Source organism: Hemicordylus capensis, chromosome 11 (genome assembly GCF_027244095.1).
Source record: "Hemicordylus capensis ecotype Gifberg chromosome 11, rHemCap1.1.pri, whole genome shotgun sequence".
In the NCBI taxonomy this organism is placed as follows: domain Eukaryota; kingdom Metazoa; phylum Chordata; class Lepidosauria; order Squamata; family Cordylidae; genus Hemicordylus; species Hemicordylus capensis.
The window spans coordinates 11,896,955-11,923,110 of NC_069667.1; the positions used below are offsets into that span (position 1 = coordinate 11,896,955).

Genomic DNA, 26,156 nt, shown 5'->3' on the forward strand with positions numbered 1-26,156 from the left:
AGGCTGACAAATCTAGAGAGATAAGTGCTTTAATAGCCGTCCTGGTTGCAGAAGCCTACACAGAGAGCTCAGACGCACAGTGATCTGCGACAGCACTGTAACCGAAAAAGAATATTGACTGGAGTAACGCATTAAGTCTCTCGCTTAGGCAAAGAAATACAGACAGTATCTTGACGGCTGCGCAATGACAGCATCAATTACAGCAAATCAAGTCTCCATGAAGAAAATTAAACATGTTTACAGAGGACCAATTGAAGGCCACACTGAACAGTGAATATTTGTTCACGTGGACATTTTGTAGATTGGCCTACATCCAGACTCGGGTTGTGCTGCTAGCCCAGGGGTTCCAACCCATGGCCCTCCAGATGTTGCTGAACTACAACCCCCATCATCCCCCAGCCACGATTTCTTGTGATGGGGAAGATGGGAGCTGTAGTTCAGCAACATCTGGAGGGCCAGACTTGGAAACCCTGGGTTGGTGCAAGGAAGTCTATTCCAGGCTTGTTCCTTGTGCTAGCAGAAGATGCATTTCACAAGGCCTTGTGTGTCATGTTGCGCAACTGTGTATGTGGCCCAGAGAAGGTCTCTTGCTAGCAGCTGTGCAGACTGACACACTTCACAGTTTCTCAGCTTACTAGCACAATGCTAGTCTGGATGTCAGCCATTTTAAAAGTGCCTAGTAGTATATATTCTGCGGGTGCGCCATCCTGTAGGGCCTTCCAGCATTCGGATAATTCACTGGTGGAAGGTCCTCGTCATAATCGCTAGGAGGAAGGAATGGTGACGCGCCAGGTTTCTGTAAAAGAACGTTAAGATGAGGAACAGCTCGAGTGCACAGTCTGGTTTCATTGCTGCTAGCTACACAACCTATCCCCTTGCTCTTCCTTCCTTAACCATTGGCAAGTTCAGGGTGGTATTAAGATCGAGTTTCCTTTGGAGGCAAAAGCATGGATCTGGAAGTATCACTTTAGGAGGCCATTCAAACAATCAACTCTTCTACCCAGGTTTGGGAGCTGTGTGTGCTCCCAATTTTCGGTTGTGTGGAAACAAGGTCGGAGGAAAAGCTACCCAGGTTTTCCTCTTATCTTGCTTTCACACAGGGTTTCCTCCAACCTTGCTTTCACTAAACCGAAAACTGGGAGCACACACAGCTCCCAAACCTGGGTAGTTGTTGATTGTCTGAATGGCCTTTATTTGTAGACTGACCATGCTGAATGAGTGTTGGCCTAGGACCAGGAAGACCCGGGTTCAAATCCCCATTCAGCCATGAAACTCACTTGGCGACTCTGGGCCAGTCACATATCTCTCAGCCTAACCTACCTCACAGGGTGGTTGTGAGGGTAAACATAACCATGTACACCATTCTGGGATCCTTGGCGGAAGAGCAGGATATAAATGTAAAAAATAAATGATAAAACTAGCTGATCTGGCACAGAGCATCTGCGCCCCTAGATCTCCCTGTCTCTCCCTCATCTTCAGCCCCAGTCTGTTCTCTTCCCCCCGCCCCAGTTCAGCCCCAGTCCTTTCCCCTCCCAGTCCGCTTTCTCTCACCGCCCTCCGACACCCGTTTCCCTCACTGCCGGCTGGCCAACCTGGCCACCTCTTTCCCTCCCTGCCTGCTGGCTGACCGTCCCCACAGCTATCCGGCAGCTTCTCGCGAACTCTCGCAAGGGCTGCCATGCATGAGATTAGTGACAGGTATGCCTAAGAGAAATATATCTATAAAGATGACCACAAATGTAACCCACGTATCTATACTTTTTATATCGCATCATCCAGTCTGCTTCTCCTCTGGGTCTTTGCACCAGAACCCCGGGCCCCCTTCAGTGTGGGCCTTCTCCCCACCAAATAGCTGTTGTCATTAGTACTATTTTTATTTATTTCATTTATATACTGCCCATCCCAGAATGGCTCAGGGTGGTTTGCTACCATTACGGTTGCTCATCTCCACCGCTCACTCCTTGAGGGCTAGTGGATTGCTGAGACTCTTGAAACCAAACTGCAGACCAGGAAGTCTCCAATTTGAATGTTGCCTCTGCTGTTGCCTCATTAGCTAGCCTTAAGCAAACTGCTTTCTTCCAGCTCCTGTCCTCATCCATCTGCAATACTGGATATCTTAATGCTGACCTACTTTGACTAGGTTGTTGTTAGGGTTCCAACAAGAGGGTGGATATGAAACACTTGGGATTTGAAGGTGCTATATAAATGTTTTTCCCCCCTTATTGTGCTAATTTTTGCTGGTCAAGGACTGAAATGAAGACTGATTGATTGATTGAAGTTATTTGTTCTTGCTAGTGATGTGCACAAAACCGCTTTGCCTGGTTCGGTTCTTTTAAACATGGTGAGATGCTCAGCTTGAGAGAGTGAAAGCTCAAAGTCAGTGTGGTGTATTGGTTAGAGTGTGGACTAGGCCTGGGGGGCCCCAAGTTCAAATCTCTGTTCAGCCACAAAAATCCACTGGGCAACTTTGGGCCAGTCGCTTCTCTCTTAGCCTAACCTACCTCACAGGGTTGTTGTGAGGATAAAGTTAACCCTGTAAGCAAACAAATAAATAAATGCAATTGTTTGGGGCTCCTCGGAGGAAAAGCAGGATGTAAATGGCAATAAATGCATAACGTGCATTGCAGTCACAGAACTGCGGCACACACACAACCCTGGTTGCAGGTTGAAAGCCAAAGCCAAATAATAAGGTGTAGTTGGCACAGTCCCAAAGCAGAAATAGTTTCAGGCCCTTTTGCATGAAAAGAAGTACCTTCTGTGTGCACAAGGGGCTACTTGGAGTCAGCCACTTAAAAAGAAAAAAAAGCCCCCCACATTGTATAACTGAGGTTATTTGTACGTACAGGAAATTGCCGCATGCCCATAACAGAGAATGGGTTTTCTTCTTCATAATCCACATTGGTTGTTTCATGCTCCCAGTACCGAGGCTGCTTGACGTAAGGAGGTCGGTTTGCATCTTCTGGCATGGCTCTTCTCAGCGGTGGATGTGGAACATAGCTATCATAATAAAATGATACAATAATAAGATGCCCCGAAAATTATACTGAGATAGATATATAATAATGTGACAGATTTATTGTACATGTTGAGTCAAAGTCAGCAACCTCTGTTTTGGGGGCCCTGGTTTTGGCAGACTTTAGCCCAACTATGTCCCCAATTATAAAATAATGAAAAGCAACATTTTCTTCCAAATGAGGTTTGTGCTTTAGGGCAGAATCCACTCGTAAGGTCACTGAAGCAAGACGTTTCCCCTGTGAACGGGACTTCTCCCTGGTTTTTCAATGAAGAAGGCTCCACTGAAATGTCTGAAGCAGAACTCAAGTAGCTCCTGCCATGGAGAGAAATTGGAAGACATTCCAGAAACGGCTCTTGCAGTTCAGTGCGTGGGGAGAAGTGTGAGTCTTGCTTTGGATAAAGAGATACAGGGTTTCCCCTAGAGATTGGAGCTTCCAACATGGAGGAACCCTGAGTTTGCAGATGCCGCTTTCTCATGGCAGTATCTGTCATCTTTAGCACCTGATGCTGCTAAAATGATATCTAAGCAAAGAGTGCTAGATATGGAGAAACAAAGAGAACTAAGCTTGATTACTGCAAAGAACACCTTCGGCAGTTCTTTGAACTATCCCCAGCTAGCAGGATACTTGATACACCTGACCACTTTAAGTCATAGAAGAGCTTTCTCACAGGCACGCTTTAATGCGTTACCTTCTGCAGTGTTAGAAGGGAGGTTTAAGGGAACTCCCTTAAGGAGGGACTGGTTATGCCCTTGTGGCACTGGAGTTGTTGAGTCAGTAGCGCATGTCCTTTTACATTGCCTTTTATAGGACTACAAGTAAATTTTAGCCCGTTGAATAATGGGCGCTAGGAAGGGAAGGGGCCCAAATTCGCCCTCCCGCCCTCCCAGCTGCCCGACTTCCAGGGGAAGTCGGGCAGCTGGGAGGGCGGGAGGGCGAATTTGGGCCCCTTCCCTTTGCCGCCCAAGCACAAGTTCGAGAAGAGGCTTAGCACAGAGAGGAGCTCTGTTCGCGAGCTCCTCTCTTTACCTTTGAAAAACATGCTTGCACTTCGCCCAGCTGTTGCGGGCTGACTTGGGTGAGGAGGGCTCGGGCAGCTGGGAAGGCGGTTTTCGGCTGCGGCGGCCGCGGAGGCCCTTATTCCTTTGGGGGGGGGTGCGGGGAAGGGGAAGTCGGGCAGCTGGGAGGGTGGTTAGCGGCTGTGGCGGCGGCCGCGGAGGCCCTTAATCCTTGGGGGGGTGCGGGGAAGGGGAAGTCGGGCAGCTGGGAGGGCGGTTATCGGCTGTGGCAAGTGGCCCAAGGTCTCCCAGGCGCTCGTCTGTGTTGGTGCCGCCAGGCCTCGGCGGCGGCTTCGCCGCCACCTCGGCCAGGCTTCACTGGCTTCTTCAGGGCGGCCACTTCTGGCCGCCCAACATGGCCGCCTGTTCCCTGTCTTCGTTTCTGCTGCAGCCTGTTCTGGGCATGCGCTCTGTGCATGCCCAGAACCGCCAAGGGAGGCACAAACACACGCTTGGTGTCCGTCCACAGACGGACACCAAGCGTTTTATTAGAGAGGATTCGCCTCATATGGATAGAACCTCTTTTAAAAGATAAACCGAGTCATTCTGCTGATTATTATGTTTCTTTTCTTTTTTTAATGGATCGCCACCTGGAGGTTTCAGAGAGGATTGTGAGATTTTGTGCTGCGGCATGTCAAATGAGACGAGATAAACTGAGTTGTGTATGACCTTGCCATCTTTGTAACTCAGTTTTATTTAATTTATTCTTTTGATTTTGTATATTTTTTACTGTATTGTATTATTTTTATTTCTTGCTTTCTTGGTCATGGACAGTAATAAATTTAAATCAGATGCTGCTGTTAAGATATCCAGGCTGCCTTAACCTGAACTCCCTGCCAGAGTTGGCAATCTGAAAGCAACTGACTCAGGTTGGGCAGTTGCTGTCAGATCGCCAAAGGAAGCTGCCATAGACCGAATCGGGCCATGGGTCCATCTAGCTCAGTATTGTCTGCACTGATTGGCAGCAGCTTCTCCAAGGTTTCAGGCAGGAGTCTCTCTCAGCCCTATCTTGGAGATGCTGCCAGGGAGGGAACTTGGAACCTCAGATGCTCTTCCCAGAGCGGCTCCATCCCCTGAAGGGAATATCTTACAGTGCTCACACATGGAGTCCCCCATGGAATGTGGAATTTCACAGGGTGGCTCATCATCAGAGTCCTCATCAGAGTCAATCTAAGAAATCCTTTAAGTCTGCATCTCCTTTCGAATGCTTTTATATCAGTTTTTCATCTGAGCAATCTTATGTTATTTTGGTGTGGGGCAAAAAGTAAGGCCCTTAGATAACTCAGTCTGTGATAGTCTTCGGGAAGTTAAGTGTACTCCAAGTTTGTACACACACACACACACACACACACACACACACACACACAATCTCTGTGGGGTACTTGCGCTGAAGGGTTGCAACAGAAGGGGCACACTTAGGAACATAGGAAGCTGCCTTATGGAAGTCTTAGGAAGGCAGACCTTGGTCCATCTAGCTCAGTATTGTCTACCCAGACTGGCACCGGCTACTCCAAGGTTGCAGGCAGGAGTCTCTCCCAGCCCTATTTGGAGATGCTGCCAGGGAGGGAACTTGGAACCTTCTGCAGGCAAGCAGGCAGATGCTCTTCCACTAAGCTATGGCCCCATCCCCTAAGGGGAATGTCTTACAGTAGGGATGTGCAGGGAACGGGTTCAGAGGCCCTTTATGGACCTTTATGGGCCTCTGAACTGGCGGTTCTGCCGGTTTGAAGGCGGCGGAGGTGCTGCTTTAAGAGCAGGGGAGGGTGCATTTACCCCTCCCGCTGCTCCCCCCCCCCGCCGGTGGCCTTTGTTAAGAAAGCTGATCGGGGCAGCAGTGTACCTCCCTGCCGCCCCATTGCCCCCGTTGGCCGGATATGGCCGGAAGTCCTTAACGTGCCTGTGCACACCGGGGACTTCTGGCCATATCCAGATAAAGAGGACAATGGGGCAGCAGGGAGGTACGCTGCCACCCCAATCAGTTTTTTTTAACAAAGGACGCCGGTGGGGGGAAAGCGGCAGGAGAGGTAAGTCCACCCTCCCCTGCTCTTAAAGAGGCCACCGCCTTCAAACCACCCCGCCGCAGTTCCGTGCACATCCCTGTCTTACAGTGCTCACATGTATTCTCCCATTCAAGATGCATTCGTTTCAGTGGCGGCTCAAGATCTCAGCTCCCCTAAGGCAGAATGCTAAATGTTGCTCCCCCACTTGTGTGCCCCCTCCTCCCCCATCTATCCCTTTTATTCAAAGGGGGGGGCATCCTGCCATTTGTACCCCAACCATCTCAGACGATCACCTCGCCTCATGAAAGGGCCACTTCTGATCTACTTGAAGGTCTGGACAGAGCCTTGGACAAGAGGAGATCCTCTATTTTGCGGGGTTCCTGATAGTACCTAGCCTACTACACACATATCTGGTCCTTCAGATAAATGCGTGAGGTTAAGAGCAGGGACACCTGCATGATTCTGACCTCCTGGGAATGGCGCCATGGCCCAGTGGCACAACATGTGCTTTGCGTGCAGCAGGCTTCCGATGTTGTTGTGTTCCTTCTCCGTAAATTCACTGAATGTCTTCAGCCTATTTCATCACTGAATACTGCAGAGAGTTTATCTTCCAACACACAGAGAAAATGCGGTGAAAGGATAAAATGAAAGCTTGACAAAAGGACATCATACCTAGAACCTTTGACTCGTCGTAATGGCGGATGCTCATGCGGTTGTTCCTTGAGTGGGATTGGGGGGAATTTTGGATTTTGCACAGTCCTGTTGTCCTATACCAGAGGAAACAAAAGTGGGAAGTAAACACCTGACTTAAAAAAAAAAAAATCAAATATAAAAGAGAGAAGAGGAAAAACATAAACATTGATCAAATATATATGTAATATAAAATCCACTAAGAGAATTAAACAGTGACTTAAAGTTTAGTAACAAATTTGTTGTCACATATTGTCCTTTCATTTCTGTTTTCAAAAGTGTACAAAACCCTGTGATCCAAGTTTGTGCCCTCAGATATCGTTGGACTACAACTCCCATCATTCCTAGCCACAATGGGTGGGCATAATGGGAGTTGTAGTTCAGCAACATTTGGTGACCCAGGTTGAAGAACCCTTGCAGAAAAAACTTCCACAGATAAAGTAGCATTTTCAGTTCCTAACTGTATATGAATAGTAGAATAAGCAGCTGCTGCGCATGCAAAACAAGAAAGGTTAGCTGGTCTTGTACTCACGATAATGAATTGTCCCCTTTGCTAAGCAGGGCCTCCCTGGTTTTGATTTGGATGGGTGACTACATGTGTGAGCACTGTCTGCCATATGATCTTCCCCTTAGGGGATGCATGCAGAAGGGCTCAGGTTCATCCAGGGGCGTATCTAGGGTGGGGCAGGCAGGGCACGTGCCCCGGGCGCCACTTGAAGGGGGGCGGCATTTCTTAAAATTAATTTAAAAAAAAAAAAAAGCCTGCTGAAAACAAAATGGCCACCATGCATGCTCAAATGGCCTCTGTGAGGCCCTAGGCCATACCAGGTCTCACAGAGGCCATTTGAGCATTCGTGGTGGCCATTTTGTTTTCAGCTGCAATTTTTTGAAAAATGGCCACTGCACATGCTTAAATGGTCCCTGTGAAGCCCTAGAGGCCAGCGGGGGGGAGGGGTAACATTTGCAGACCCCCCGCAGCCTTTAGGAAGCCCCCCCAAGGGGCTAAAGGTAAATATATATATGTGTACGCCTCTGGGTTCAACCCCTGGCAGCAGGGGTGGAGCCACCATTGAGCAGCCGCCAGATTCAAAGAACTTGGCCATGAGCCACGGAACTGCTGCATGAGCCCTTTGGAGCTCATTCCCAGGCAGCGTTTGCTGGCTGGGTGCATTTATTTTTCTCTCCCTCCAGCTGGCTGGGAATGAGCTCTGGAGGGCTCACGTTGGCCCTCTGGAGACTAGGCCATGCTGCTTTTGCATGCAACATCACACACATACATATGGGTGTAGCTTGGACTCCAGAGGGCCCACGTGTAGAGTTGCCATGTCCCCCCAAATTCCAGATTTCACCCAGATTTTAAGCATCTCACCCAGATTTCTTAGCCCACCTGGATTTCAGCTTTCATTAAAAAAAAAAAAAGCTAAGCTCTGGCCCTTGTAGTAGTGGAGTTAGGGAGCAAAATGTGCAGTCACTATTCTGTTCAAAAATTATTTTCAAGCCCTTTACATAATCTGCAAATTAGGCACCCGGATCTGAAAGCCAGAAGATGGCAACCTTACCCACGTGAGCCATCCAGAGCTCATTTCCAGCGAGGGAGGGAAAGGGTTTGAAATGCAGACTGGAGGGGTCTGACTCAGTAGTATAAGGCAGCTTCCTACGTTCCTATGTGATATTTGAAGTTTGCTAATTATTTGTAGAAAGGACTGAAGGATTGTGATGGAAAGAAGCATGCCGAGCCAGTGGAAAGGCAGCATCCCCCCCCCCCCACATCCAGCACAAATGTGTCCTCCTTATGTTGAATTCATCTCATCTTTCAGCCCTTGTTTCTCATAACATCTCCTTCCATGACTTTGCATTTCCAACTCTATCACAGTCCGACCAAAGGTCTCCTTTTCCCTTCATGACTCCATCCGGAATCTCCACCCAGATCTCCTGCTCCTTTCATGGCTTCACCCAGGCTCCTTTGCATGGGGCCACCTCTTTCAAATGTTTGAGTATTCCTATGTTTTCTATAAGGTAGGTCAGTAGTGTTATCACAACTGCAAATGTGGCTAAGGCTAGGAGGGGAGGGGAACTGGTCTTGGGGAAGCAAGCAGGAATTATTTCCTTTGTTAAGCAAAGTCCACCTTGGTTTGTTTTTGGATGGGAGACTACATGTGAGTGCTGTAAGACATTTCCCTTAGGGGATGGGGAGATAGCTCAGTGTCAAAGCATCTGCTTGCAAGCAGAATGCCCCAGGTTCAATCCTTGGCAGCATCTCCAGGTGGGGCTGGGAGAGACCCCTGCCTGAAAAATCTTGGAGCCGCTGCTGGACAGGGTGGGGTGCTATGAGCTCCACCGACCAATGGTCTGACATGGTCAGTGGTTTCCAAACAGGGTTCCTCCGGATGTTGATTAACTACAACTCCCATAATTCCCAGCTACAATATATTCCCCGCAACATCTGGAGGAATCCTGGTTGGGGACCACTAGACTAAGTCTAGTAGACTTGGTATAAGGCAGCTCTTCCTGTGCGTCTAACCTGCCTAACTCCATGGGGCAGAGCTGAGTTTGGAACTTACCTACACTTCATTGTGAGTAAACCATGAAAAACCCATTTAAATCAATGGGATGTATTTCCAGGTAGGACATGCAGGACAACAGCCAAAATCTTATTTTAGCTCATATAAGGACTTTTCATTTTCTTCTAACCAAAGCTAATTGGGATAGGAAAAAACTAGAGAGAAAAACAAGGACTTACTTCCTCCACCCACACACCCCAACCCACCTTGAAATGTCTAGGTCAGGAGTTCTTAACCTAGCATCTTCAGATGTTGCTGGACTGCAACTCCCATAATTCCCAGCCCACAATGGTGATTACGTTAACTTAAAAAAAATGCTGTGTTTTGATATTTTATTTATATTTATTTTATTTATGTATTTAATTTATATACCGCCTGACTCCAAAGTCTTTAGGCGGTTCACAAAAATAAATACTATAAAAACAAAACAGGTATTAAAACAACAATTTAAAATATGCATATTGATATTGAATTGCTTGACTGAATTGTGTTTGCGTTTGTGTACATTACACACACACACACACACACACACACACACCATTTCACTTCACTTCACTTCACTTCTGGATCGGTACCAGCAAGGATACATAACTCAACTGCATTTCTAAAATTAAACACTGCCATCTTTTGGTGGACATAAAACATCTTTTAATATCTGGGGGTTAAAAAACAAACAAATCCAAACCTGTTAACAACATCTAAATTAAAACAATACTTTACCTCTTCACTTCTGTGTGGAAAGATGTATCTTGAGCCATCATCCAGGTTATGAGCATATCTGGGGATCTCTTGTGCTTGAGGTCTTGGTTGGCTTGTGAAATAGACACCAGTTCAAAAGAGTGTTATTCAAAGTAGGGATGTGCAAACTTATTCAAATTTGAATAGATTTGACTTGAATCTAGGTGATTTGAGTGATACGAATTCAAATATAATTTGCAAATTTGATTTGAATTCAATTCGAGAGCTGTTTGGCACCTTTTAAAAGCCATTCAGGCCCTACAATTGGTTAAAAAAGATGTCCAAACAGGATTGAATCATTTTGAATTTGATTCAGATTTGAATTTGATTCAAATTCAAAATGAATGTTCATAATTTGACTTGAATTGGAAACAAATTGAAAAATTTGTTTCATGCACATCTCTAATTCAAAGTATCCACTTAGATTTTATGAAGCTCCCTATGTAGGACATGATTCAGCCCTGCATCCTCCTCAAACAGGTGATTAGCAATATCAGTGCTGGCACTACAACCTGCTATTCCTACCTGCCTTTGCAGTTTCCAGCTATATTTCCAGGGAATATAACACATGGCATACGTTGAGCATGTACAGTTCTTGATTCGGCAACGCATGCACATACTGAAACATCTTAACTTTTCACGCAGACATCACCCTCATTGGATTAAGGCATCAGGACAATACATTACGATTATGATCAATATTTATTTATCATTTTTCACAAAATGGCATTAGGAGAATGTCACAAATTTAATAGAGAAGGGCTGGAATTCACAAGTGGAACTCGTGAAGAAAGCCCCAGATTCCTTTCTCCGTGTCTTCACATTAAAAAAGGTCTCAGGCAGTGTTCTCTCTAAAAATTTCTATCTGTGTGCAGAATGAGTTTTGTTCTGGGCAGTAGTAGTATCAAGGCAGTGTGCGTGCACATGCATTCGGAGTGGGGCCTTCCTGATTCAACCTGAGCGGGATCTACAATTAACTGAGCAGACATCAAAAAGTTTGTGAGTGCGCACACATGTGCATGCCTTTGAGGGAACACTGATCTCATGTAGATCTCTTTTGGCTTCCAAAGATGTTGCTCTTTTTTTCACCAGGTCCTTAAGTTGGCCATGGATCCTTTGATGGCCCTGGGCCAAGGCCTGGGTCTTTGGTAAAAGCAATACTGCCACTATCAAACAAAATTTTCCCACCCCCTTTTTATACACACACACACACACTATTTGTTATTGAGCGGAAATCTTTGTCTTTCATATCAGGTAGAGTGCAGAATGAAAGTTGTGCTGTCGAGTCGGTGTTGACTCCTGGTGCTCACAGAGCCATGTGGTTTTCTTTGGTAGAATACAGGAGGAGTTTATCATTGCCATCTCCTGCCTAGTATGAGATGATGCCTTTCAGCATCTTCCTATATTGCTGCTGCCCGATATAGGTAGTCTTTCATATTGCGACCCCACAATTTGCATCTTTCACTTGGTGCAGTTTGCAATTCATTCCATCTGACCCTATTCAGTCTTACTCAGGAGTAAAGCCTGTTGCGTTCAGTGAGACTGGCTCCCATGTAAATGTGCCCAGGACTGCAAGGCGTAATTGATCTAAGTCGGGGTGTTCTCAAGCTTGGGTCTCCATGAATTGGATTACAACTCCCACCATCCCCAACCACAATGACTTTTAGGGGTGATGGGAGTTGTAGTGCAGTAGCTTCAGGGGGCTGACCTAGGCAATTATTCATCAAAATAATGGAATACTTGGCTTTCAAATACCAAGGATTTAAACATGTCGGTTTGAGAATTTCCACTTGGCCCCAAAGTGACTTGCCTGTGAGTTCTTGCTCCATCCTTTGGTGTTCTCTTGCAGTAATTGACCCATTGCATTATCACTGCAGCTACCACAGACAAAGTGACTGCAGGAACGGCTGCGACAACAATCAGGTCCAGAGTGCTCCACAGTTGCTCGCATTTGGGGCCCATGTACCAATAATCTTCCCAGTCATTCCGGTAGGAGGGGCACCTTCAGACAAAATGCAGTAAACTAGAATTAAAATAGGCTTTTCAAGACAAGAGGAGGAGGAGGAGGAGGAGGAGGAGGAAAGCCAGGCATCTAGATCCTAAGCAGGAGCTTTCCCGGACAGCAGTCTTTGCCACGGCTTTATGTTCAAATTTGCCCCCAAACCCCGGAGCAAAAACTGGATGTTTTTACCCAGTACATTTTTCACACCCAGCTACTAGTTTGCATCCCCTCTGGAATGGAGGGTGTGCATTCACATATCGGCCAGATCTACCCCCAAGTCCATGTGAGTTATCGGGGAGCACCACACATGATTCGGGTTTTCATTGCACTTTAGAGTATAGCCCGATTTATATCTGGGGTAAAGAAAACCCCCATGGCTCTGTGGTCGCCAGGAGTTGACACCGATTCGACGGCACAACTTCACCTTTTTTTAAAAATCCACTTTTTGTATCAGTGTTTTTGGACTGCATCACTTTGACTTCAAACTCACAGTAAAGCCTCACAGTACACCCACAGTAAAGCCTGGGAAAGCTCCTGGGCAAAAATTGAGCTAAGTTCCAATACGCAGAGAAAAACCCGAATTGTGTATGGAGTGCACTCTGATATATTGCATGGACTTTGGGGTAAATCTGGCTGATATGTGAACGCACACCCACCCTCCCAAAGTAAAGTTGCCATCAGGGGGTGCTGGGATACTTTCCAAATCTAGGTCAGGCAAGGCAGTAAGCTCAAATGTTAGCTGTGGAGCATGCAAAGAGCTAGTGACAAGGAGAGATCTTCATGACCTGCAAAGGTCCTGCCCCTTCCTGAACTCTTAGCCGTCCTCCTGAGGAAGCATCCCAGCAGGGAATCCCTCTTACAGGGAACCCTGCTCCCAACCCTCAAGATAAAGAAGCAACTTACTTGCAAAAAGGTGCTTGATCTTTACATCCACAAGTGACACCTTTGGGGCAGAAATTAAGTGCATTCCCTTGACAAGTCCCAAAGTCAGGAACGTGAGTGCAGCTGGCTGAAAACAGAGAAAGCTGAGCTGTACAGTAATGCTGCAGTGGCAATCATGTAAGATACTACAAGGGAGAATTTTTAGCAAAAATAAAAATAAAAAATAAAAACCCATTGCCAAATCCCACCAGACTTCTGTAAGAACCAAAGTCTATCACTTGATTAAAGAAACCTTAGATCAAGGGTTCCCACCCTGTGGCACTCCAGCTGTTGCTGAACTATAACAATTGATGTGGCTGGGAATCATAGGAGTTGTAGTTCAGCAACATCTGGAGCATGACAGGTAGGGAATCCCTCCCTTAGATGATTGATTAATTAATTATATTTGAAGGTAACAAACTGATAACAAACTGAAGTTGAATCCAAATAAGATGGAATTACTGATTGTGGGGGGTCAGGACCCAAAACATGGTTTAGACCTGCTTGTTCTGAATGGGGTTACACTCCACTTGAAAGATCAGGTATGTAGCTTGGGAGTGCTCCTGGATCCCAAACTCTCTCTGGTTTCTCAGGTTGAGACAGTGGCCAGGAGTAGGGATGTGCACAGAATCGGCTGGGCAAGTTTGGTTCCAGCCAAGACCGGCCTCAAACACAACCGGGCCAGTTCGGTCCAGCACCCCCTCAAACGCCCCCCCCTGTTTAGTTTGGTACAGGGGGGAGGCTTAACAGACTTTTAAATTTTAAATAATATATTTTTAAAACCTTTTACACCCCTCGTGGGAGTTCCTGGAGGCGGCAGGGGGTGGTGGTGTATGTCCGTGCCATGCAGAGGCCATGTGTGCAGGTGCACGGCCTGCATAATGGCCTCTGGGTGAAGGCCGAAAACCGGTCAAAGAGCATTACCCCCGGGTGAGGGGGTAATTTCAAAGGCTGGTGGGGGGAGGGGGAGCCTCTACAACACACACACACCACCTCCAGGAACTCCCCTGAGGGGAGTAAAAGGTAAAAACAAGATTTAAAAAAAATAAAAAATAAAAATTAAAGGTCCACGAACCCTCCCCCTGAACTTTGGTTGGGGGGAGTTCAATCTGGTTCAACCTCGAACAGATTCGGGGTCAAACCTGTTTGCACATCCCTAGCCAGGAGTGCTTTTTATCAGCTTCGACTGATATGTCAGCTACGCCCATTTCTGGAGTAAATGACTTTAAAACAGCACTGTGTATGGTGGGAAGCTCCAGGCTTGACTACTGTAATGCACTCTACGTGGGGCTGCCTTTGTCCAGAAACTACAATTGGTACAGAATGCGGCAGCCAGATTGGTCTCTGGGACAACCCAACGGGACCATAAAACACTGATTTTAAAAGAACTGCACCGCCTGCTGATATGTTTCCGAACAAAATACAACGCGCTGGTTGAAGACCCATAAAGTCCTCAACGGCTTGGGTACAGTGTACTTGAGAGAGTGCCTTCTTTGTCATGAACCCTGTCACTCATTAAGATCTTCTGGAGAGGTCTGGTTACAGTTGTCGTCGGCTTGTTTGGTGGCAGTTCAGGACCAGGCCCTCTCTGTAGCTGCCCTGGGGGTTTTGGAATATGCTCCCTGTTGAAATGAGAACATCTCCTTCTCTGTTTGCTCTTGGGAAGACCCTCAAGACACACCTGTTTTCTCAGGCTTTTAACTGAAATAAATTTTAAATTAATTCGTTTTTAATCTTATGAGATTGTTTTTACTTTATTTTCTGAAACTGTAACTGTTTTTACTCTGTTTTATCTTGTCTTTTAAATTGTGTACACTGCCTAGAGATGCACATATCAGATGGTATAAATGTATGATAAATCAATAATAAATAATTAATAAATAATGTGCACAGGAATTCCAAAGCAAAAAAAAACCACAGATTTTCTTTGTTTTTAGACAATGCATGTGTCACAGTAGGCACCAGCTTAGATCTAGGGATGGGGAGGAACCCATTATACTTATAATCCATGTACTTATAAAAATAGCAGAGGGCAGGGACTGTCTTAGAAGAGGGATTCTTTCTGTGTGACAGCCCTTTTCTTTTCTTTTCTTTTCTTTTCTTTTCTATTTAGTTAGTTAGTTAGTTAGTTAGTTATTACATTTCTATCCCGCTCTTCCTCCAAGGAGCCCAGAGCGGTGTACTACATACTTGCGTTTCTCCTCACAACAACCCTGTGAAGTAGGTTAGGCTGAGAGAGAAGTGACTGGCCCAGAGTCACCCAGCAAGTCTTATGGCTGAATGGGGATTGGAACTCAGGTATCCCCGGTCCTAGTCCAGCACTCTAACCACTACACCACATATCCCTTTAGTCTTGTCTTCTCCAGGCTAAAAATAACCAGTTCCTTCAACCATTCCTTGTAAGCCTTGGCCTCCAGACCTTTCACTATCTTGGTTGCCTTCCTCTGAACCCGTTGATCAATGTCCTTCTTAAAATGTGGTGCCTAGAGCTGAACGGAGTATTCCAAGTGAGGTGTGATCAGCACAGAATAAGTGAAACTATTATTACAGAAGAACCTCATTATTTGTGGAACCACTATCCATGATTCTGCGCATCCACAGGGACGCTCATTTCCAGTATCCGTGGATACGATCGGGTTAAAACCCATGTATCAGCAGTTCCTAGAGGGCCAGAAATGACCATGGAGGTCACTTCCACCCTCCATTTTGTCTCAGGGAGCCATTTTGTGACTCATTTCTTGCAAAAATTGGACTCCCCCCCCGTGATTTTTTATGGTTTCCTGAGGTATTTATTCCTTTGGGGAGCATTCCAGCGCCCATTGGGGACCCATAGAGCACGTCACAGTATGTTCTGGGCCGTTTTTAAATTTCTCCCTCCACCCTGGAACCTAACCCCTCTTCCCCACAGCCATAATGCCAAGTTACTCATGGTTCCATTACTCGCGGTAGTAGGCGAGGAACAGAACCCCCGCAAGTAATAAGGTTCTCCTTTACTCCTTGTGATCTGGACACTATGCCTCTGTTACTGCAGCCCAAGATTGCATTCGCTTTTGTAGCAACTGTATCACATGACTGGCTCATTTTCAGTTTGCGGTCTACTGCTTGGCAACCAGAACATAAAACAACTTGAATCTTTAACTACTTTATTAATTATGTAGTGAGAGTCAGGCTTGAGGGAGGACTAGGTCTCAATTAGAGTAACTGCTTGGAGGATGGGATTCTCCAAATGAGGAAGAAAGCCCAGGAGAATGAAATCCTTGGAGCTCAATCCAGAGTGAGGGGCAGGGTTTACGGGACAACAGCCTATAGAGAAGTAGGGGAGGGGTGTGTGAGAGTTCAGTTCTTCCCTGGACTCTGGAGGCCTCAGAATAAGGTCTGATCAGCAGCTACTGTAAGGAAAAGGGAGACTAACAGCCTTGAGCTGGGAATCAACTGGAAGTTCATTACCTGGAACTAAGTAGGAAGGATAGGGACCCGTTTAGCTAGACGCATCAGGGAATTTATTTTTCTTTAAGTGCTTGGATCTGACTGCATGTTTCTTGTAGTTCTTGAGGAAGGGTTTTACATGAATAGAAGCAGTGTTTGTTGATGCCTCTATAGTTTTCCTGATCATCCAAGTATTAATAAATCCTTGTTGTTGTTATAGAGCACCACTCCTTATTGGGTCTTGCCCTAGTCACATGCTCTTGAAGGCCTAAGACCGCTCAAGCCTTTCTGGGGAGTGGGGGGGGGGGGGGCGGGGATTCCACTTTACTCTCCCAGAATATTCTCTTGGAAGGGTGAATCTGCTCATATAAAAAAAGGTGGATGGTGGCAGCCTACCTGGGACTCCTCACAGCTCGAGGAGGGATTTTGAATCCTCCCTGCTTTTTCATCCTTGCAACATGGTTGCCAGAAAACATTGTGACTGGGGTTATTTAATGTCTCTACATAACCTCCTTATGGATCTTCAACCGTATCAGAGCCAGGACCCACCTGTAGCATGCAACTCGGTTTAAGTTACTATATAGTTCTATATAGTACTATATTGTTCTCTCCAAACTGGGTGATTGGGTGACAAAGTGGCAAATGCAGTTCAATGCTGGCAAGCGTAAAGTGATGCACATTGGGATGAAAAACCCCAACTTCAAGTATACGCTGATGGGATCTGAGCTGTCAGTGACTGACCAGGAGAGGGATCTTGGGGTCGTGGTGGACAGCTCGTTGAAAGTGTCAACTTAATGTGCGGCAGCTGTGAAAAAGGCCAATTCCATGCTAGGGATCATTAGGAAGGGGATTGGAAATAAAACGGCTAGTATTATAATGCCCTTATACAAAACTATGGTGTGGCCACACCTGGAGTACTGTGTACAATTCTGGTCACCACATCTAAAAAAGGACATTGTAGAACTGGAAAAGGTGCAGAAAAAGGCAACCAAGATGATCAGGGACCTAGGGCATCTTTCTTATGAGGCAAGGCTACAACACCTGGGGCTATTTAGTTTAGAAGAAAGACAACTGCGGGGAGACATGATAGAGGTCTATAAAATCATGCATGGTGTGGAGAAAGTGGATAGAGAGACATTCTTCTTCCTCTCACATCACACTAGAACCAGGGGTCATCCCATGAAATTGATTGCCAGAAAATCTAGGACCAACAAACGGAAGTACTTTTTCACACAACACATAATCAGCTTGTGGAATTCTCTGCCACAAGATGTGGTGACAGCCAACAACCTGGATGGCTTTAAGAGGGGTTTGGATAATTTCATGGAGGAGAAGTCTAGACTAGATAATTTCATGGAGGAGATGCTGGACTAGATGGGCCTTGGGCATGATCCAGCAGGGCTGTTCTTATGTTCTTATATGCCTGCATCCATCTTTCTTCTATGATGACTAGATGCAAAAGAGGTCCACAGGTGGACTCCAACCCCTTAATAGTGGCATAGAAGCAGAAATTGTTCAACTGGTACAGCTGGCCCTGTGGAGATGAGGAAAACCCCATCTTCTACAGTCACCTCTGCTTCCTAGATAATATAAGACAATGTCCTTCTTTGCACTTAGTGATGCCCTTCCTTGCCTGCTTCTTTAAAAAGTTAAACAGTAAATAGAAAGTGATGGTGATATCTCTGGTGCATTCTATCAAAGGTCAGTGCATAACTCATTGACCTGAATAACCCAAGGGGGAAATTCAATTCCCTTCCTTCCTTCCTTCCTTCCTTCCTTCTTAAAATATTTATATCCCACCCTTCCAGTACAATACTACTCAGGGCAGCTCACAACAGTAAGACAGTAGAAGTAATATAAAATTTAGCACAACCAGCAAACAAAACACAATGTAGAATAAACAACAATAACAAAAAAAGTCCAGTTAAAATTAAAACTAAAACAGCACCAACCTGTAGTAAAACACACTAAAAAGCCCCTCTAAATAGGTGGGTTTTACAATCTTTTTAAAAAACCCTAAGGGTAGGAGCATGGTGAAGCTCTTCTGAGAAGGCATCCCAGAACCGAAGGGGCCATAACAGAAGAGACCCTGTCTCTTATCCCTGCCAACCAACTGTCAGATTGCCAGGAAATCTAGTACCAACAAATGGAAGTACTTTTTCACACAATGCATAATCCACTTGTGGAATTCTCTGCCACAAGATGTGGTGACAGCCAACAACCTAGATGGCTTTAAGAGGGGTTTGGATAACTTCATGGAGGAGAGGTCTATCAACGGCTACTAGTCGGAGGGCTGTTGGCCACTTCCATCCTCAAAGACAGGATGCCTCAGAGTACCAGTTGCAGAGGAGTAACAGCAGGAGAGAGGGCATGCCCTCAACTCCAGCCTGTGGCTTCCAGCAGCATCTGGTGGGCCACTGTGTGAAACAGGATGCTGGACTAGATGGGCCTTGGGTCTGATCCAGCAGGGCTGTTCTTATGTTCTTCTTAGTCAATGCCGGGGCCTTGAGCAGCACTCAAGATGATGAGCAAAGGGCCCTAGTAGATTCATATGGATGAATGCGGTCCAACAAGCCCAAACTGTGTAGGGCTTTAAAGGTCAAAACCAGCACTTTGAATTTAGCCCAGAAGCAAACTGGCATCCAAGGAAGATGCTGCAGGATGGATGTGATACTTGAGAAGTGCCCAGCGCCCTCAAGCATCCTTGCAGCGGCATTCTGGAGCAGCTGAAGCTTCTGAACCATCTTCAAGGGCAGCCCCAAGTAAAGCACACTGCCGTGATCCAATCTGGCTGTTACCACTGCATGAGTGACGGAAGTCAGGTCTGGCTTCTCCAAGTAGAGTCACAGCTGGCATACCAGCGGTAGCTGGTAAAACATACTCCTGTACACTCCCACCACCTGAGACTCCCAAGGACAGCATCGGGTCCAGAGGCACGCCCAAGCTGCAGACTTGGTCTTTCAGCTAGAGTGTGACCCCATCCAGGATCAGATTTACCTCACCACTCATATAATCAGTTTTACCTACTCAGAGCACTTCCATTTTATCTGGATTAAGTTTGTCAGTTTACCCCCATCCAATCCAGAAGAGCCTGAAGACACCCGTCCAGAACATCCACACTCTTGCTGATATTAGTTGATTTAAATGACAGGTAGAGCTGGGTATCATCAGCATACTGATGACACTGCAGCCCATACCTATGGATGACCCCTCCCAGTGGTTTCATGTGGATGTTAAATAGCATAGGGGACAGACTAGAATCCTGCGGCACCCCATAGGCCAATGGCCAAGGGGCAGAGCAAGCATTCCTCAGCACCACCTTCTGGGTACAGCCCTCAAGGTAGGACTCAAGCCACTGTATCATGGTGCCCCCAAGTCCCAACCCAGAGATGCGGTCCAGAAGAATACAGGAATACCTCATTACTTGCATGGGTTCCATTTCTTGCCTATCGCCATGAGTAACAAGGCATTATGGCTATGGGGAAAGAAGTGTTAGCCTCCAGGGTGGAGGGGGAAAGGCAATAAAATAAAATAAATAAAATAAAAAGAGGGCAAAAACCTACTGTGGTGTGCTCCACAGGTCCCTCATATGCCCAGGAATGCTTCCCAAAGGACAAAATTTCTCCCCAAACTGCAGAAAATCATGGCGGGAAAGTCCAATTTTTTTCAAGAAATGAGCCACAAAATGGCTCCTTTAGACAAAATGGCAGTGGAAGTGACCTCCACAGCCAGCTCTCTAGGAACCACAGATACATGGGTTTTAACCCTATCATATCTGCAGATACTGGAAATGGGTGTCTACTAGATGCCCCTTGGATATGTGGAACGGCAAATAGCGAGGTTCTTAAGTACCATGGTCAATGGTATCAAAAGCTGCTGAGAGGTGTAGGAGAACCAACAGGGTCACACTCCCGCTGTCTGTCTCTTGGTGTAAGCCATCCACCAGGGTGACCAAGGCAGTTTCTGCTCCATATCCAGGACAGATGCCAGGCTGGAAAGGATCCAAGTAATCCGTTTCATCCAGGACTGCCTGGAGCTGAGATGCCACCACACACTCCAATACCTTGCCCAGATTCTCTTGATCAATAACCAGTATATTTCTTCTCTTGTGTTCTGCAACAAACAAAACCTGAATTTTTCCTTCAGCATGCTGATTTTTGTATCTAGGGAAACTTACAACTAGATCTCATTTAGAATACCCCCAGTCTTTTCTTACGCTCCATTGCTTGTGCAGTCAGCCAACCGGTGGACAGCAGAACGAGGAGTCGGAAGATGGCAACAGAAGTGAACATCATGGGATTCTGTTTGGAAGGCACAAATCCTCTTCTCCTAGCTTGTCTAGGCTTCCGTCCTCATCAGTCGCTTTTCTTTCATACTGATCAGACACTTTTCTTTTTGATTTCTCTCCTGATAGGAGACCGAAGGTCATGGATTTTGAACTTGTTTTACAGCATCCTTCTTTGTGGCAAGAATTACTAATTAACTTGTCCAAGGGCCAGCTAGATGTGATGTTAATCATGCTGTTTGCCCTTGTTTTGGTTAGTGGTTTTGTTCTTTGCTGGGACCCCAGCGAGGAAGGGGGAGGGCTAACCCCTTACCCCCATGCTGTGGTCCTGATGGAAATCACCCCTCAGAGCTCCCTGGTTGCTGCTATTTATGGACACAAAAATCAAAAGCACAAGGACAAAGATGCTTTATTTATTTGTATTTTATACTGCCCTTCATCCTAGACACCAGGACAGTTAACAAGATAAAAATAATTTTAAAATGTCGATAAAAACAAGCTGAAGATAAAACAAACACAACTATGCCCTAAAGAAGAGAGACTGGGGGCTACTCATTGGTCAAAAGCTGGGATAAAAAGGAGATACTTTCATTTCCTTAGATGGGCTGGGAGAGGGGAGCCAGGCGGATCAACTGCAATCAATGCCATATCTAGTTTGGTCCGACAGTAAACCTACTGGATCCATTCCAGGATCTGTATATAAAGATGTTACAAAATGAGCCCTTTCTCACGAATGTGTGAGAGGGCTTGAGGGCGGTGGCGGGGAAGGCAGTAGAAGTTCACCTTCCATGCAGATGAACCAGCTGCCAAGTCTGGGTCAGGGCACGCAAATTGCACTCCCAGAAGATACGCTGCTGCCAGGTAGAAGGAAAGGTAGGTAGGCCCAGGGCTTATAAAGAAACAGGGCAGGCGTGGGATGATAGGGACAAATAGAGACAAATTATGCCTCCGCAGAAGGGGTTTATTTGGGACGGGGTATTCGAATCAACCGAATCTGTGCCAAGATTCGCATGAATCAACTTCCGATTGAAGTCCGAAGACCACGGTCTGGTTAATGGGTAACCAACCAATTCCCATTGGTCAACCAGTTCCCATTCTGTGGAGGTCAACCAATTCAACCAATTCCCATTCTGTCAACCAATTCCCATTCTGTCAACCAATTCCCGTATTCCTTTGCAGCAAACCAATTCCCGTATTCCTGTATTCCCATATTCCCATATTCAATTCCCATTCTGCCAACCAATTCCCATTCTATGGAGGTCAACCAATTCCCATCGGTCAGCCAATTCCCATTCTGATCAACCAATTCCCATCGGTCCTTACCAATGCCTGCCCCCTCCGGCTTTCCCCAGCCCCCCTTTGGAATTGCTACCAAGATTGACTAAATGAATCACTTTCCTGGTGGCCTCATCGCTCTATCACCTCCAGCAATAGAGACAAATTGTGTCGTCCCAGGTAGGAGGGCGGCTGATGGAAGGTACACTGCTGCCCCAGGCAGTGTGGAGGTGCGAGGGTTGGGATGTGTGATCCCAGGCCCTGGAAATCCTACAGTGCACCATGCAGGTGCACGGTGCATTGTGGGGATTCCCCCAGTGATGGTCAGGAGCTCGCTCCTGTGCCAGCTCCGGCTGCTCCCAGCAGGTGCTTGCACATGAGCAGTTAGCTCGAGTTAAGGGCACGCTTGTGCCTTTAACCTCGGCTAACTAGTGGACTCCATAGGTGGGTAGGGTGCCACGGTGCAAGCAGGAGCCATTCGACTCCTGCCAGTTCTCATGGGCAGCCAATCCTGGGCTTAGCTGCCCTTTGCCTTGTCTTGGCTGCTTGTGAGAACAGTCTATTGGTGTTATAATTTGTTATTCCAAAAAAAGGGGGGGGTTCCCCACTCTTTCACCAAACTGGTGGTTCTTGGCAATATAGCAGTGTTGGGAAAGAGTTTAGGCTCCATCAGTTAACTGGTCTTAACAAAGGATCAAGGAGCCACACAATGGCAACATTCTTTCTTTCTTTTTCACTTGTGAACATTTTGAAATCTCCACTCTGGGTTCCGTAAGCAGGCCTCATGGCAGGACATTGCTACAGAGTAAAGACCAAGAAACACAGGTTTATGACTGGATTTTGTAAGGTGCAGCATTATGTCAGCAGGATGCTGAGTGAGGTAAAGGGCGGAGAGCTGGTCTTGTGATAGGGAGCATGGATTGGCCTCTTTGCTAAGCAGGGTCTGCCTTTAGGTTTACCTTTGGATGGGTGACTACAGAGTAAGTGCTCTAAGATATTCTCCTGAGGGGGATGGAGCCATAGCTCACTGGAGGAGCATCTGCTTTGCATGCAGAAGGTGCCGGGTGACTCCCTGGCAGCATTTCCAGGTAGGGCTGGGAAAGTCTCCCACCTGGAATCTTGGAGAGCCACTGCCAGTCAGTGAAGCCAGTTCTGAACTAGATGGATGACTAGTGGTCTGACTCAGTTTGAGGCAGCTTCCTATGTTCCTAAAAGAACATGGCTATCGCACAGATTTAATTCAGTCCAATTATTTGGACATGGAAGCATCAAATCAAGTGATGCTTTAAAGTAATTTAAAGTTCATGTCTGCCATGAGTGAATGTATCCAGGATCAGAGGTTATATATTTAATAGTGACTGGATGCTGACCATAATCAAGATATTGAATTGAATTTAATAGTTGCATATCGTCAATGGGACACTCATAATTCTATCGAGAAAATAAATCTCCAGGGTGGAAAAAACTTTGGCTCTTCCTGCCAACAACTCTCATCTCAGCTAGATGGTTTTGTTATCTTGTTGTGAGTCAGAGCTGACTTAAGATATCTGCTGCACTCTCGGCCCACCAAGAAGATATTTTGAAAATTCCCATCAGTCTCTCCCAGGAGGTGGGATTCCAGGAAGTATGTTACTTTCTCACATTTCCCCAGCAGTCTCCTCCTCCACAATGGAAGCCACTCACAATCATTATGAGTGATGAACTTATAAAAGAATGGCCAACCAGCCAATGACCAACCAGTAAATTCATAATATATTCTCCTTTCCATTTCCTCCTTTGCAACAGTAACACACAAGAACCGAGGTAGTTTCAGAAAAATAAACAAGTGTGTCCTTAAGGCTCAGCCTGACCACTTAAAGTTTGCCCCTGCCCCATAAAAGTGGCTCCCACCCATTAAGCAAATTGTTGACTGCTGATTCCAAGTCTGCAGCCCTGGCGTTTATCAAATACCATTTTTAGCCCTGGAATGCTCAGCAGGAAGTAACATCCTTGTTGCCTTTTCCTGACCTTTACGCTTTTACTTTGAGGAAACAAACAAACGGATGGTTTAGGAAACAGTCACATCAGCAAAATTATCCCAGGTCATCAGCTCCACTGTAAAATCTTAAAAACATGTTATGTTTGAAAAAAGGGGCATGTGGCCACAGCTCAGTGGCAGAGCATCTGCTTTGCATGCAGAACATCCCACGTCTAATCTCTGGCAGCCTCTCCAGGAGCATTTCCAGACACTAGGCTTTACCACAAGGTTTTACTATGAGTTTGCATTTGCCCCCCAAAACCAATGCAAAAATCATTTTTTTTTTTACCCCGGACATAAATCAGGCTATGCTCTAATGCTCAGTGAAAAACCCAAATTGTGTGTGAAGTGCTCCCTGATAGCTCGTAGGGCCTTCCGGGTAAGTGTGGCCAATATTTGAACACACACCTTCCATTCCGGAGGAGAAGTGAAATAAATGTTGGAAATTCTATGTGGTGAGATAATCCCTTTCTCATTATAGCAGAGTGCACAGAGGCACAACACAGCAGATTAGTTAAGCATGTGTGTGTGCTGAGAGTAAAGTAACTTGGAGCCAATTCATAGTTTCAAATCAATATAAAAGGCATTTATTAAGGAACTCCATTCTAGATAGGAAAGTGAGGAGTTAGGATCTCTAATCTATCTATCTAGCTGGATGCAGATGGATTCTGCATCCTCTCTGCACATATGGTGCAGGGAGAGAGGCTTGCCATGTTGCAAGGTAGAAGGCAGGTAAGAAGAGAGAGAGGAAGGAGGAAGTTGAATCCCTAAGAGTAGCAATCTACATTTCAAAGGGATAGCATCAGAGCAGTGGAGAAGTGATGACAAATGTCTTGTCCCTCTAGCCCTCTGACTTACTAGTCTGTCCTCCACTGTCTGAGGCAAAGAGACAGCGCAAAGTCCTTTAACTTCCAACAATAAAAGCCCCTAGAAATGCCCCAGGTAGGGCTGGGAGAGACTCCTGCTTGAAACCTCAGAGAGCCGCTGCCAGTCAGGGTAGACAGTCTTGAGCTAGATGGACCAGTGGTCTGACTTGGTATAAATAAAGACTGCTTTCTATGGATGCTTTGAAAACTCAGCTGAACAACCGCATCTTGAATCTACTGAGGAGAAAGAGCAGACTGGGGCTCATCCGAAATTAAGGAAGAACAGAATTTTCTTTCTTCAGTCTGTCCATGACAAAGCTTTTTATTGGAACCATTCCAATTAAACAATAATAAATGTTATTTATTAATTTGGATTTCTTTTGGAGAAGAAGGGCATTCCCATGCTTGCTTGAACCCATGTCCTATGCAGGTGGGTACCTACACTTTGATGCTAAGTGTGTCTGTACATGGGAAATTACTCAGAATGTTACACAAAACCCTTACTGCAGTAAACTCTGTAAGCAGGGAAAGTAAACCTATCCTCCCAAGAAGCCCACAGTTATTCGCATCAAATCTGCAAACATGTTTGATTCCACTCACCTTTAGCTTTCTTTAGGATCAAGAATTCCAGTGCTACACCATTTCTTCCTACCCAGCTTCCCACAATCCCATCAATCCATGAGCCAGACCCACAAATTTTGGCCATCAGTACCTTGACTAGCAAGTTAGAGGTGGCTGGTTCAAATCCCTGCTAGTGTGTTTCCCAGACGATGGGAAATTCCTATATCGGGCAGCAGCGATATAGGGAGGTGCTGAAAGGCATCATCTCATACTGCACGGGAGGAGGCAATGGTCAACCCCTCCTGTATTCTACCAAAGACAACCACAGGGCTCTGTGGGCACCATGAGTCGACAATGACTCAATGGCACACCTTTACCTTTACCATCTCAGAGGATGAATTATCATGGTGATTTTGGCAACACCTGCCCCTCTAGAGATGGAAAATCTGTGGCATCACTGTTGCACTTTGAGCTTTCTCTGTGTGATCACCCCTTTGTTATCCCTACCCACAAACGATTAGAGTAGAATCGCAGCCATTTTTGCATGGAGGAAACGGTTAGGGTCAGGGTTAGAGCAATAATGAACCAGTGGCTATACTCTCTGGAGTCATCTTTGGAGGACATTTCTGCCAATGTTCATTTCTGTTCCTCTGACAACAGTGGCAACATTTGAAAGTAGTTTTGCTTTTTTGAAACTTTAAAAAGCTTTTAAAACACCATTCCAAATGCAGCCACTGCAAGC

The 26,156-nt window shown here is 46.1% G+C and overlaps 1 protein-coding gene across 2 annotated transcripts; it reads right to left on the reverse strand.

Annotated features, from left to right (window-relative positions):
• Nucleotides 1-13: 13 nt before the first annotated feature.
• LOC128335636 (uncharacterized) lies at nucleotides 14-20,660 on the reverse strand. 2 transcript variants are annotated; one of them, XM_053274235.1, is made up of 7 exons: nucleotides 20,627-20,660; nucleotides 12,967-13,072; nucleotides 11,872-12,063; nucleotides 10,044-10,134; nucleotides 6,745-6,839; nucleotides 2,844-2,997; nucleotides 14-796 (listed from the first exon to the last, which is right to left on the reverse strand). In XM_053274235.1, the coding sequence occupies exons 1-7, from the start codon at nucleotides 20,631-20,633 to the stop codon at nucleotides 677-679; spliced, it is 765 nt and encodes a 254-aa protein (XP_053130210.1). In that variant the 5' UTR covers nucleotides 20,634-20,660; the 3' UTR covers nucleotides 14-676. The 2 variants fall into 2 exon arrangements, with proteins under 2 accessions (XP_053130210.1, XP_053130209.1); XM_053274234.1 differs by lacking the exon at nucleotides 20,627-20,660 and adding an exon at nucleotides 13,768-13,993.
• Between the last annotated feature and the right edge of the window lie 5,496 nt (nucleotides 20,661-26,156).

Excerpts from the sequence above, each read along its gene's own strand:
- LOC128335636 (XM_053274234.1), bottom strand. The coding sequence starts at position 13,864 with ATGCAGGCCGTGCACCTGCACACATGGCCTCTGCATGGCACGGACATA. Across the intron at positions 10,135-11,871 it reads GATGGAGCAAGAACTCACAG|CCAACCAAGACCTCAAGCAC; the intron begins GCAAGTCACTTT and ends CTATTTCACAAG. Across the intron at positions 2,998-6,744 it reads CGACGAGTCAAAGGTTCTAG|CTATGTTCCACATCCACCGC; the intron begins GTATGATGTCCT and ends TTATTATGATAG.